We start from the raw sequence: 13,772 nt of genomic DNA on the forward strand, positions 1-13,772 counted from the left end.
CATATAGCCCACCTCCCAATCACCTTTTTCCCATGGAAGCCATGGTCCGTTGGTGCAGTCGTGTGGTAGTAATAATATCAAACCTTCGGGAGTACGGTAGTGCGACACGACTTCCGCTGCATGGATATCAAGAAGCATCGAGGAGTACATAAACCGTAAGAGAGATGCCGGTACGAATGTGGTACAGGCCATCATGTCTTCTTTTTCCTCCCTCTTTCTCTTTTTTTCTCTTGTCTCTTTTTTTTCTCTTGTCTCTTTTTTTTCTCTTGTCTCTTTTTTTTTTCTTCCTTTTTCTTTCTTTTTTCTTTCTTTTTTTCTTTTTTTTTTTTGTTCTTTTTTACAACTTATTTTTGCCACCTTTCTCTTCTTTTTCTCTTTACAAACTTTCTTCTTTTCTTCTTCTTCTTCTTCTTCTTCCTACTTTGCTTATTGCATCGCTTGTTCGTCCATTAAATCCTGAAAGGCCATCGAATTCACATTCACACTCACATTAGGTTTGGTTATGTACTAGATATTATTGTGTGTGTGTGTGGTGTACAAATGGCCGACCGTCGTCGATTCTTCTATTTTTTGTTGTAGATACGATAGATTGAGTGAAGTGGAATAATATCTGCGAGTCGTGGCGACCGATTCGGCACCTACCTTCCTGCTTTTTTGCCATTATGCAATGCAATCAATGAAGATGTAAATATAAAATGTAAACAAACCCCCTTTTCTTTATTTTGGCGGAGGTTACTGTACCCGATTTGTTGTTTGCCAGCCAAGACCGATCACCGACCCGATCCATCCGTGTCGATGTCGAGACCAAATACGACCTTCCGTGATTTAACATCAACATCAACGTCAGTTCAGTTAGCAGGACTTCGTTCATACTCGTGAGCATGTCATGTGTGCCGGCGGCTGAGAGAACAAACCCAAACCAAACATAAACCAAACATGCCGTGTTTCCTGGTTTGCTGATCAAGTAACATAACTAAATGACTTGACTTGAAAGTTGTCATGTGAAGAGAGCGTAGATAGAACGGGGGATATAACTCATCGAGAACTCGTTGGATCAGTAGGTAGTGTGCCAAGTTCTCCACTTTCTGCTCACGAGGCCCAAAAACTTCAATCACCTTTAACACCCCTTAAGTTGTTCATTACTTGCGTACGTACACTTCTGTCTGTCTGTCTGTCTGCATTGCAAAAACAATTCCAATCCAATCCAATCAAACTGTTAATCTAACCTAACCTTTATACAACAACTACAGCAACAACAACTTGACACCCACCCACCCACCCAACCCCTAGTCCCCTAGTCCCCTACTTCTGCATAACATCCACATACCTAGCCGCCTTCCTCGGCTTCTTGGCCTCGCCCCTCTTCCTCGGCCCCGCCGCCCCCAACAAATCATCAATACTACTCGTCGAGCTCAACGGCTTGCTAGCACCAGCAGGCGGCGCGCTCGCCGCACTCGTGCTGGACATTGTACGCTGCAGCGCCGAGGGCATACCCGGTGACAAGAGTCCCGCACTAGGCGGTCCGTTACCGCCCGGTGTGGGAGGACCAACAGCACTAGGCGGGCCTGAAGCGACGTTATTCTCCGAAGCCGAAGGCATGAGTGCGGACGGTCTCGGCGGACCGGCAGGCGGCGCGCTGGCGCGGCCGGGGGTGTTGGGAGCGCTGCCGCCCATGCCCATGGGGGGAGCAGGGCTGGAGGCGGTGGAACGTGGGATGCCGCCCTTGGGCGGGGGCGGCGCGGCCTTTTTGGCAGCTTGGTCTTCGGGGCTGGCGTTCTTGTTGACCCATCGCTTTTGCTCAGGGTCGTAGTAGAACGAGTTGGCCTCGCCCAGCTTGGCACGGATGGGCTTGCCGGGGCTGCTTGCGGCGGCCGCGGCGTCCGCGGCGGCAGCCTCCTTCTTGCCGAACCAGCTGGTGAAGCCCCAGCCCTTTTTAGCGGCTTTGGCTTCGGCAGCCCGTTTGGCTAGGAGTAAATGTTAGTGAAATGTTTGACGGTTAACCTGCAATGTGAGTGGGGATGGGGTGAGAGTACTAACCTTCTTCTTCAGCGATCCGACGGACCATCTCCTCGTTCTCCCGGTCAATCTCAGCCTTGGACTTGCCGGCAGGCTTTGACACCGCGGGGAAGTCATCGTCATCATCATCGTACATCGGGCCCTTCTTCTTCGGCTTGGGCTTCTCTCCTTCCGATTCATCATCCTTCGAAGGCTGAGTGTCCGGCTCGTAGGAAGGTGGCTCATAGCTATATGGTTGGAATGAAGGGGGCTCAAAGGTGTTGACAGCTTCACCACCTTGGTTTGAGTCACCGTTCTTCTTGGAGGCACCCTCCTCGTTGTTGGTCACAGCGGCCTCGTAAGGGATGAATGAGGGAGGCTCGTACCCGCCGTACGATGGTGGCTGGTAACCAGTTGAAGGGGCGGACGCTGGTTCATGAGACGGCTCATCATTTTCTTGGACATTGTTTTGCGGAGTGAAGGGTTGATAACCGGAGATAGTAGTCGGTGGCGATGTCAAACTTGGCTGAGGCTGCATGTTAGGCACAGGGTAGGATGATTCCTGTGGCATGGAGCCGTAAGGTGTATATGGCTGAGCAGGCGATGATGTACGGTTAGGAGCGTAGTTGCTGTGCGAATAACCCCGCTGAGAATCCAAGGACTGACGCGGGAGCTCAACTGAGCTTCTGCTGTACTCGCCCGAGGCCCGTTCCACTGACGAGCGAGGCGCATATGGAGAGTTCGTCTCATAAGGGTTATAGTTCGGAGTCGATGGTTGAGGAGCGCCTGGTGCGTAGCGTGAAGCCGTCCGGGTGGGAGGGGGAGAGAACATGTTGGGACCGTTTGTCACGGGAACAGTAGGCATACCATAGGTGGGAATGGCTGCACCAAAAGTCTCAAGATTGTTGGCAGAGGGCGAGCGACTGATAGTCGGGGTTCCTCCGGCGATTCGTGCAAAGGGACCAGATTCTCCCGCAGCGTCAGGTGAGCCCTTATTACCATCCTCGTTGTCATCTCCAGCGACAAACTTGTTGAACCGGTTCCACATGGAATCAGATACCTTGTTCATGCTAGGCTTCGGGATCCAAGAGTTTGATTCCTCCTTGGGTGCCTGCTTCAATCGCTTCGTCAAGTCATCGACATAGACCTCAAGGATGGCATGGTAGTAAGGAGAGCGCTTCGTCTGCGCAGTGATCGCAGCCATAATAGCCTCGCAGTACTGAAGCGCCTTGTCTCTGAAGCCATACTCGGCCAGAGCATACGCGTGTTGCAGTTTGTACGCCGCCAAGTGAGGATTGCTGACGGGCACGATACCACCAGCAAGACTCTGACCATACTCATAAACCTCGCTCAACAAAAGAGGCTCAATCTCCTTTGCAAACTGGTCAGCCTGCCTCCTATGGTCAGACCCAACTAGCACAAAGTTGGAGTTAGGGTTATCCAAGCCACCGAAAATGGACTGGCTTCTGGCAAGCAAAAAGCAGATATGAGCCGCCTCCGCTCTTCCATAACCCGCCAGCAAATTGCCCAAAGAGTTGATGGCCCGGGCATCATCAGGAGTCCTGTTGCTGAGGATCAAACAAAGAGTTTCGCGCCACTTATCAAGACCACCCATGGCGTCCTTGGAGGGGCCAGAAGACGAATCTTTGGCCACTAGCTGAAGGCCAGCACGGGCATGGGCGGGCACCAGCTCGTCCACGCTTTCTTCGTGGTTGCCGGAGAGGACATCATAAAGAGCGGCGAGCGACTCATTGTTGTGACCGGTGGAATTCACCTCGTTCTTGACAAATTCCTGAGCGACCCGCTTATAGAGGTCAGGGTTAAGGGCGTTGGCCAGCAGGAAGGCATGACCCCATAGCCGCTTGTCGACCGCAGCCCAAACAGCCTTTTCACTGTCGCCACTGACGAGATGGTTGCGAATCTGCTCAACAGCCGAAGAATCAACCGAGTCGGCCTGAAGTGAGGTCGTGGCGGAGTTGCCCAATCCTGATGGGTTCAGAGCAGTCGCAAACTCAGGCTGACTATCAATGGCTGAAGCCTCCGGGTACAGGATTTCGCGCACAGCTTGGTTGACGGTCGGGTTGCCTTCCAGCACGCCATCGTGCTCAACAAAGACCCTCAGAATCTTCCAAAGCAAGAGCCTTTCTGTCGTCCGCTTGTCCTCATGAGACGGGTTGAGCTGTTGAGACAGGTTCGTAGGCACCGTCTTCTCCAGCGTCTCAATGCCGTTTGTCAACCAGGTGATGGTTTCCTTCTTTTTCGACTTCCCCTTCAAAGGACCAGGGAATTTGGCCAACCGCTCCTCCATCGGTTCTATATCCTTCATGCTCTTGATCTTGACCTCTCCTGGGCTACGAATAACCATGGGGGCCGCTGAGCCCATGCCATATCGCGGTACATCCTTGGGGAACATTGTCACCAGAGTTCCACCTACGCCCCACGAAACAAGTGGAACACCACGCCATCTCTGCAGGGGATCATGCTCTCTACCATCTGTCGGGGGCACTAGGTTGAAATTCTGAGTGTTACCACGCGGGCGCGAGGTAGTCGTGGCAATAGGAGGGAAAGTCGAGCTAGGTTGCATAGTAATAGGAGAATACAAGGCAGCCCGCGGCGAAGTTGTGTCAGCGACCGACGAAGGACGAGGGATCGGGTCGATGGGCTTTGCATTCCTGTTCCCGTAGAGCGCACCGGGGGATTGGGTCTGCGATCGGGGTGGTGGCGCAAAGTTGTGAACTGGAGCAGTAGCCGCAGGTTCATAGCTGGAAGTGGCCCTCTGAGGAGACGTCACCGGCTGCACAGTAAGAGACTGTGGAGGCGGCGTTCTTCTAGACCTGTGTGGCAAAGCGCCATGCCTTGAAGCCGTCGGAGAGGTCTGGAGGGATGCTGGGACTTGGTTGGGGGATACCATACCCTGCATGGGGCCCTCTTCTTCCACCTCCTGAGTCGGAGGCAGAGAAGGCACTCTTTGGAGTCGCAAATCGTACAACGAGTTGTTACTCCGCTTTTCCGCTAAACCACTCTCCCCATGGCTAGCTACAAGAGGCCTCGACTCGAAATGTGCCAAGGGACTTGAGGTACGGGGCTGATGCGGCAAAACTGGTGGGAGAACCGGTGGCGCCGAAGTAGATGGAGTGTAACCGGAACTCGTCGGCCGAGAAGCTGACGGAGCAGGAGAGTAACGACTTGACACAGCAGGCGGGACGGGGGTGCTGAGTTGTGACCCACTTGGAGGCGCCGGAGAATAACGACTCGAAGCCGGGGCAGGAACAGAGGGAGCGAGGCTAGTAGTGCTGGACGGTAACGAAGCGTAAGGGTTGACGCGCGGCGGCGCAACGAGGTTGGGAATCTCCGCATGCTGGGTAGGGGGAGAGTTGGGAGCAGGACCCATAGCAGAGGGCATTCCAGGAACAGGTGGCCGGGAGACGACAGAAGCTGGGCCAGCCGAGGGTGGTGGACCGTATGGGCTGGACTGTGCGGGCGACGCGGTCACCATTGTATGTCGAGAAGCTGGACGCGCCTTGGTGACAACAGGAAGCTCCTCAAAGAACTTCTCCTTCGGCTTGGCTCCACCAGGAGGTGGTGGCGGCTTGACACCAGGCTGAGATGAGTGTGGAACGGAGGCAGGCGGTGGGGGAGGCAGGTGAGATGCGAGTTTAGGAGGAGGTGGAACGGCTGGTGCTGTCACGGGCTTGTTAAGAGTTGCCATACTTGGGCGCTTCTTTACCTTGACTACCTCCATAGGAAGATCGTACGGTGACTGGTAGCCACCCTTTTTATCAACGAAACTTTCGGCTTTCCTCTCAATCTGTGGCGGAGGAACCGCGCCGTAACCAAATCTCCCGGTTGGAGGAGGAGCCGAAACAGGGGCACCAAAGGGCGTAAGAGAAGGTGTCTGCGCAACCGTGCTGGGCGCGCCCGGGAAGTAGGGATTTGACGGCGCCGAAGTTAGCGGTGGCGGAGCGGGAGCATAAGGATTCGCGGCTCCAGTCAGGCCCGGAGTTTGGGTCTGAGGCATGTACCGGGTGGTAGGGGTTGTCGTGGTGTTGGAGCCGGCTACACTAGGCGCCCTGGGCTGGGTTGTTTCCGTTGTTGGGAACTCCTCTGAATCGTCGAGAAAGCCCTCATCATCACTCCCAAAGAAGGCAGCCGGGTCAATCTCCTTGTTCTCATTCGACGCCTCCGTAGAATCATCAAGAAGTGACAAGGTGTCCTCTTCGTCGTCGCCAAACAGTTCCTTCCACTTGGCCTCGACATCCTCGCCTTCTGGCTTCTGTTCCTCTGGCTTCTGCTCCTCGTTATTGTCATTTGTGTTGAGATCTGTGGTCGTTGCATCGAAATGGTCCTGGCCATGCGCCTCTACCACCGTATCCGCCTCTTCCTCGGGTTCTTCTTCCACTGTATCGATACTTGGCTGGACGGAGCCCATGTCCATAGCGCCCAATACCTGCATCGTCGACTTGCGTTCCAGAGGCTGCGGCTCATGTTCAGTCTCACCGGCACCTCCTTGCTGAACCTGGCTGAAAAAGTCGTCTTCGTCATTGGCGTCCTCTGCCCCAAATAGGTCCTTTGTATCATCCCGCTGAGCTGTCGTGTTTCCATCATGCACAATCAGGGGAACACCCTCTTCAAAACGGGCATCAAGCGCCTCGGTGGCCTTATCACCAAGGTCACCACCCATGTACTGCTGAGTAACGTTCCCGTCTTGGGCGCCAAACTGATCAAATCCATCGTTCTGTGTCTCCGACAACTGGCTGAAGAACCCATCATCGCCCTGTACCTCCACCTCGTCGTCGTCACGAAGGAAATCCGGAACCTGGGGCTGAACAATTGGTGAATGCTCCAAATGAGGCTCGGTTTGGTGTTGCTGCTGCTGGTGTTCCTGTTGCTCGTGCTGCTGTTGCTCATCTTGCTGTTGCTCGTGCTGCTCTAGAGGAGGAACAGGAGGGAAGGAGTTGGTCCGGTCGCTTGCTGGCAAGAACTTGAAGGGGTCCGTATCCGCGCGTGCGAGGTTCCACTCGGGATCGCCGTCATCGCTCCAGCTCGGTTCATGGGGGATGGTTCGAGTGAAGGACATTGTACTCGTGTGCTTGGAAGCGACATCGGACGGTTCGTCCGTGTCGGCCTTTTTTGTGGCAGCATCGGTAGGCTCAGTATGTTCGGGGGCAATGTCGGCGGTGGCGGCATCTTCAGAGACCGCCTCGGTAGCTTGTGTATCCTCGACAATGGGCTCGGGAGCTTCAGGCTGAGTAGGAGCTGGCTCTACAGCTTCGACATCTTTTGTAATTACATGCGCTGTCTCTGTCTGTTCGGTAGCCGTATCGGGAGTGTTCGTATCAGTTTCACTGGGTATTTGGGCCGTAGCTTGCGCATCAGTCGTGGGTTTCGTCATATGATCGCCCGTTCCATAGTTGGGGAACCAGGCGTCAGTTCCGTCATTCTGGGCGGGCGCATTCCCTTCTCCTTCTCCGTTGATTCCCCAGAAATCCGAGCCATCTTGAGCTACGCCGCTCGAGTGCTCTGCCGTGTCTGCCGCGATGGTGTCGTCAGTCGGTAAGGGTTGTGCCGGGAGGTCGGTGGCTGAGTTTGGCATGAATGCCGGGTTCCATGAAGCCATGGTGGGCGATTAGATGGCGCGATACAGCGGGAGAGGCTGTATACGGGCGCGCAAGCAAGAAAAAGAAAGAATTACTGTATATATTAAAGTAGGGATCAGTACATGGGAGAAGGTGGAAGATTGGAGATGGAGAAAGGGTGTGTCTGTCGTTGCTGGCCAGGAGCTAGCTAGTACCGGACATAGTGGGAAGTCCAGGATGGGGCGAAACTCGATCGCTTGATCGCGAAACCGAACGGCGATTGGCGACGGGAATTGGGAGCGGACTTCTGTTGAGGAGCCTCGGAGGACTGTCAACTCCCCGGGCACCGGACAGACGACCCCTGTTCCTTCTCACCACGCCCAGAGTGCAATTGTCGAATGGGAATAGGGGCAAAGCAACAAAGGGACGACTAACTTGTAAAAGAACCAGGTATGCAGGCAGAGTTGGTATATTTCAACAGCTGATCATGGTGTTTGGTCAAAATAGGTAAAACGCCGGCTATGTTTCGTGAAAACAGAAAAAAAGGAGGAGGGCAGTGCTGTCGTCCTGTTTGCTACAGATCTCGAGAAAACGTTGGGATGGAATGGTCGATCACACGTGGGAAGGGCCAAACCTGAAGTTGTTGCAACTTGTCAAGATCCAAGATTGTGACGATGAGGCGCACCGGGAGCGGCCGTCGGAAGAGTTGAGTGGTGTGCCGTTGCAGAAGGTGTCTGTGTAGGTACATACAGCTCTTAGGCGGTCTGATATGTGGATGGCGGGGAATGCGCGGGGGATCTCTAACAAGAAAAAGTTACAACAGCTGTCCTTGTTACCACGATGACCAGAAAGATGGCATCGGCTAGGGGCATGAACGATGAAGCGGGAGCTTATCGGGGTTTCTTCTTGTTATAGAAGGACGTTATTGTAAGGAGCATTCTATAAATCTTGAGAAGTAACTTCTTAACAGATAAGCGCACTCCGTCCCTCCTGTATCATCACAGTCGCTGAAGCCTGGACGCCCCAGAGGGAGCTGCCATGGTAGAGGTACGGTACGGAAAGCAGGCCGCGCACACAGTCCGATCACTGCCACTCGCAACCACTTTGTTTGTGACTTTGTTCCGTCACATGCGATCGCCATCTTTCCCCAGCTGATGCGACACGACGGATTATATGCGACTACGACGACTACTTGAACATTGTACGAATCATTCATGCGATTCATGACTGAAATATTTACCCAATAACTTACACATACCCACCTCTCGACTCCCGACGACTCCCCTTGCAGGCGCAGCACACGACACAGCACAGCACCCACCGGCAGCAGCAGACAGACGCACCTAGACTACCAACCACGGCCACTATGGGAAGGAGGAGTTGATCTCGACACAAAAGAGGACCCTCCCCTTAAACCCAAACAAACCAACCAGATCCGAAAGCAGTCACGATCACAGCCCAAGCTACCTTAGCTACATCAGTTAGGCCGCGACAGATATCCTTTTATACAGACTCGTGGAGGAAAGGGCTTCTTCGCCCAATGCGGAATGCCTTCTTCAGACCCATACCACCATCACTCCAAGCCGCCCGATTCCCACGTCGATGAATCCGACTCCGACTTGGAGATAGACCTCGAAGAACTCGACCCCCAGGCAACCGACAAGAACCACCACCACCACCAGTCCGGGAAGAAAGGCTCGTCGGGGCAACACCACCACAGCCGCAACTCGTCCGAACAACGCCCCCATCCTCCAAGTATAGCTCTTCGCAATCTTCGCATGGGTGGTCTACGCCGCGGCGCCAAACGCAATGGATATGGCGAGCTAGGCCGTAGCCGAGACGGAAACGACGAGGACGCCGACGCTCTGCTCCGTGATGACAATGGCAACCACGGTCGCCATTCGGTTGGTAGTGCCACCCACGACGAGGATGCCGGCCTTCTCAGCGAACATGGCGGCAGCGGCCGGATGCGCACCAGCAGCGGGAGACGACGGAGGTCATTCGCCAGTGACGGTCTACGAAACATCTCGATGAAGCTACCGAGCTTCATGGCAGGCAACTCGGGCGACCAGAGCAACCATAACGAGGAACAGGAACAGGAGGAGGACGACCCCTCATCGTCACGATTAGTTGCTGTTGGCTCATCGCAGTCTACCCGATTCCCACCCAACATCATATCCAACGCAAAGTACACGGCATGGAGTTTTCTGCCAGTCACTCTATACAACGAGTTCTCCTTCTTCTTCAACATGTATTTCCTTCTGGTGGCCCTTTCACAGGCCATCCCCGCACTACGGATCGGCTATCTCTCCACCTACGTTGCACCCTTGGCATTCGTCCTGTTCATCACCCTGGCAAAGGAGGCTTACGACGATATCGAGAGGAGGAGGAGAGATAACGAGGCGAATTCCGAAGAGTACACGGTTGTGCAGTTTGAGGATCCAGGGGCAAGCTTGGGGATAAACCGGCCCAGGAGGAAGATGAAATCGTCGCATACACGAAAGGGCTCCAAACGTCTTGGCGTGGAAGTGGAAACTGACCGGTTGTCGGATATCCAGGAGGAGGAGGAACAGGCTGAAGGTCAGGGTCTTCGCAAACTACCGGCATCCTACGTTTCGGAAATCAGCAAAAAATCAAAGGACCTCAAGGTCGGTGATGTCTTGAAGCTTACCAAGGGCCATCGTGTTCCGGCAGATGTCATCATTCTCAAGTGTTTGGCTCATGAGTCAGCCGCCAATAAGGAGGCCGAGGAGGATGCACCGGTGAAAGAGGAGGTACTGCTGCTGGACCATATCGATAATGACGATGCTGGGGAGGGCAGTTCCAAGAACGCGGAAACGTCTACGGAAAACGACAATAGCGGCGGCGAGGGAAGCTCTAGCGGCGAGACATTCATCCGGACTGATCAACTGGATGGTGAAACTGATTGGAAGCTGCGATTGGCATCCCCGTTATCTCAGAACCTCGGACTGGAGGAGTTGGTCCGTCTTCGTGTTACGGCCGGAAAGCCTGACAAGAGGGTCAACGAGTTCGTCGGGACATTGGAACTTCTTCCTTCGCGACAGGATGTTACCAGCGGTGCCTCTTACAACCCTAGGGAAGGCGACGATGTCAAGGCAGCGCCACTTTCGATTGACAACACAGCCTGGGCAAATACCGTCATCGCATCGAATGCAACAACCCTCGCCGTGATTATATATACCGGACCCCAAACCCGCTCAGCTCTGTCCACATCACCTTCGCGGTCAAAGACCGGTCTTCTGGAGTACGAAATCAACTCACTCACCAAAATTCTCTGTTTCCTGACGTTGTTCCTCTCGATTGTTCTTGTTGCGCTGGAAGGCTTCAGCACAGCCAAGGGAAACGTCTGGTACGTTAAGATCATGAGATTCCTGGTATTGTTTTCCACCATTGTTCCCATCAGTCTCCGTGTCAACTTGGATCTCGGCAAGTCTGTCTACTCATGGTTTATCCAAAGAGATCCCGGCATCCCCGGGGCTGTCGTGCGAACCAGTACGATTCCAGAGGATTTGGGACGGATAGAGTATCTGCTGAGCGACAAGACGGGCACTCTAACCCAAAATGAAATGGAGATGAAGAAGATCCATGTCGGAACTGTCTCGTATGCCAACGAAGCGATGGACGAGGTTGCCACCTACGTGAAGCAAGGGTTCAACCTGAGCTCATCAGCCTCTTCTGCAAGCTTGGCTTTAGCAACCCCGTCTTCGACATACTCTGCCGCCAACGTGGGTGCTACGAGGACACGCCGTGAGATTGGGTCGCGCGTCCGCGATGTCGTCCTAGCTCTTGCCCTCTGCCACAACGTTACCCCGACCTCAGAAGAAGACGAGAACGGTCAAACGGTGAACTCATATCAAGCCAGCTCGCCTGACGAGATTGCCATTGTCAAATGGACTGAATCCGTAGGCCTGCGTCTGGCTCACCGCGATCGCAAGAACATTGTCCTCGAATCCGCCGAAACCGGCCGGCCAGTGGTCAAGGTTCGTATCCTCGATATCTTCCCCTTCACGTCGGAGGGCAAGCGCATGGGCATCATTGTCCAGTTCTACGAGAAACTCCAGCCCGGAAATCCCAGCCTCGGAAGCAGTGAGATCTGGTTCTATCAAAAGGGTGCGGACACCGTCATGAGTTCCATCGTGGCCGCCAATGACTGGCTCGACGAGGAGACGGCCAACATGGCGCGCGAAGGTCTCCGCACGCTTGTAGTCGGTAGGAAGCGTCTATCTCTGAAGGAATATCAGGAGTTTTCCGCCAAGCACCACGAGGCGTCGCTCGCCATCAGCGGGCGCGAAGCCAACATGCAAGCTGTCGTGTCGCAGTACCTCGAGCATAACTTGGAACTTCTCGGCGTTACCGGTGTCGAAGATAAGCTGCAAAAGGACGTCAAGCCGTCTCTGGAACTTCTTCGCAACGCCGGCATCAAAATCTGGATGCTCACCGGCGACAAGGTGGAAACCGCCCGCTGCGTCGCCGTGAGCTCCAAGCTCGTAGCCAGGGGTCAGTACATCCACACGATCGCCAAGCTCAGAAGAAAAGACGGCGCGCAAGACAACCTGGACCTGCTGCGGAGCAAGACCGATTCCTGTCTGCTCATTGACGGCGAGTCCCTGGCCATGTACCTGACGCACTTCCGGCGCGAGTTCATCTCGGTGGCGGTGCTCCTGCCGACCGTCGTGGCCTGCCGGTGCTCGCCTACCCAAAAGGCCGAGGTGGCCAAGCTGATCAAGGAGTACACCAAGAAGCGCGTCTGCTGCATCGGCGACGGCGGAAACGACGTTTCCATGATCCAGGCCGCGGACGTGGGCGTGGGTATTGTGGGCAAGGAGGGTCGGCAGGCTAGTTTGGCGGCCGATTTCTCGATTGAGCAGTTTCACCATCTGACCAAGCTCCTGGTGTGGCATGGGAGGAATAGCTATAAGCGCAGCGCGAAGCTGGCGCAGTTTGTTATCCATCGTGGCTTGATCATTGCTGTTTGTCAGACCATGTACAGTATTGCTCTGAAGTTCGAGCCGGAGGGTCTTTACAAGGTACGTCTCTTTCCCCAACCATTCTCTTGGTCGCGGTCGCAGTCGCAGTCGCTGTTACTAACTAACATGAATCACAGGACTGGCTAATGGTAGGCTACGCAACAGTCTACACCGCCATGCCCGTGCTCTCTCTCGTCCTCGACAAAGACGTAGACGAAGACCTAGCCAACCTATACCCGGAGCTCTACAAGGAATTAACCTCAGGCAGCTCCCTGTCCTACCGCACCTTCTTCGTCTGGGTCTTTGTCTCCATCTACCAGGGCTGCCTGATCCAGGGCCTGTCGCAGGTTCTCACGGCCGTCGACGGCCCCCGCATGTTGGCCGTCAGCTATACCGTCCTCGTGCTCAACGAGTTGCTCATGGTGGCGATCGAGATCACGACCTGGCATTGGGTCATGGTTGTCAGCATTGTCGGGACATTCTTGATGTATGTCGTGTCGATACCGTTTTTGGGAGGGTATTTTGATTTGAAGTTTGTTTTGACTTTGTGAGTATTTTTCCTTTTCTTTACATCCCCTTCACTTGCATTGGGTAGAGGATTGGTAACTAATCTGGTAATTGTAGGGGTTTCTTGTGGCGCGTCGCTGCTATCGCTGCCATCTCGCTCATTCCGACGTATGCGGCCAAGGTTATCAGGAGGACGATGAAACCGCCTTCGTATAGGAAGGTTCAGGGGATATAAAGTTTCTTCTGTCTGCACCTTGCAAAAAAGGCTTGATTAAGCTGGGGTATGGTGGGATGGGATGGGATGGGATGGAATAGAAGGATGAGTGGATTGAGAAAGTTGTTAGTTGTGATGCATAGTATGCCCGGCGTTTTTGTTCTCACTTTGACTTTGAACTTTGAACTTTGACTTTGACTTTTTACACTAGACGGACTACTACACAGTTGAGTGTTGAGTTGGTATAGCGCTGATAACTACTATTGTCATTGTTTCACCACACATCCAACTTGTTCTTCTGAGACGAGACAAAGTGCTGTTAACATCTCTTTGTGAACACTGACACAATCTGGCGAGGTGACAATCCAACGGTAGACGACGTTTTGCTTGCAAGCATATATATACATACATAACCGGGAAGTGTGCTTCTGTATAGTCGCGTCACAGTAATCAAGTACCCTCGGCTTTTGCATCAAATCGTATCCAACTACA

The 13,772-nt window shown here is 53.9% G+C and overlaps 2 protein-coding genes across 2 annotated transcripts; one reads left to right on the top strand and one right to left on the bottom strand.

Annotated features, from left to right (window-relative positions):
- Positions 1 to 1,302: 1,302 nt before the first annotated feature.
- SMAC4_02664 (uncharacterized protein) lies at positions 1,303 to 8,025 on the bottom strand (the record flags this gene model as incomplete). The annotated part of the gene is made up of 3 exons (XM_066089820.1): positions 8,007 to 8,025; positions 2,038 to 7,686; positions 1,303 to 1,964 (listed from the first exon to the last, which is right to left on the bottom strand). The coding sequence occupies exons 2-3, from the start codon at positions 7,610 to 7,612 to the stop codon at positions 1,303 to 1,305; spliced, it is 6,237 nt and encodes a 2,078-aa protein (XP_065946168.1). The 5' UTR covers positions 7,613 to 7,686; positions 8,007 to 8,025.
- A 712-nt stretch (positions 8,026 to 8,737) lies between these two features.
- On the top strand, positions 8,738 to 13,577 carry SMAC4_02663 (uncharacterized protein). The gene is made up of 3 exons (XM_066089819.1): positions 8,738 to 12,619; positions 12,697 to 13,106; positions 13,184 to 13,577. The coding sequence occupies exons 1-3, from the start codon at positions 9,119 to 9,121 to the stop codon at positions 13,299 to 13,301; spliced, it is 4,029 nt and encodes a 1,342-aa protein (XP_065946169.1). The 5' UTR covers positions 8,738 to 9,118; the 3' UTR covers positions 13,302 to 13,577.
- The last annotated feature ends 195 nt before the right edge of the window (positions 13,578 to 13,772 follow it).

Source organism: Sordaria macrospora, chromosome 2 (genome assembly GCF_033870435.1).
Source record: "Sordaria macrospora chromosome 2, complete sequence".
In the NCBI taxonomy this organism is placed as follows: Eukaryota; Fungi; Ascomycota; class Sordariomycetes; order Sordariales; family Sordariaceae; genus Sordaria; species Sordaria macrospora.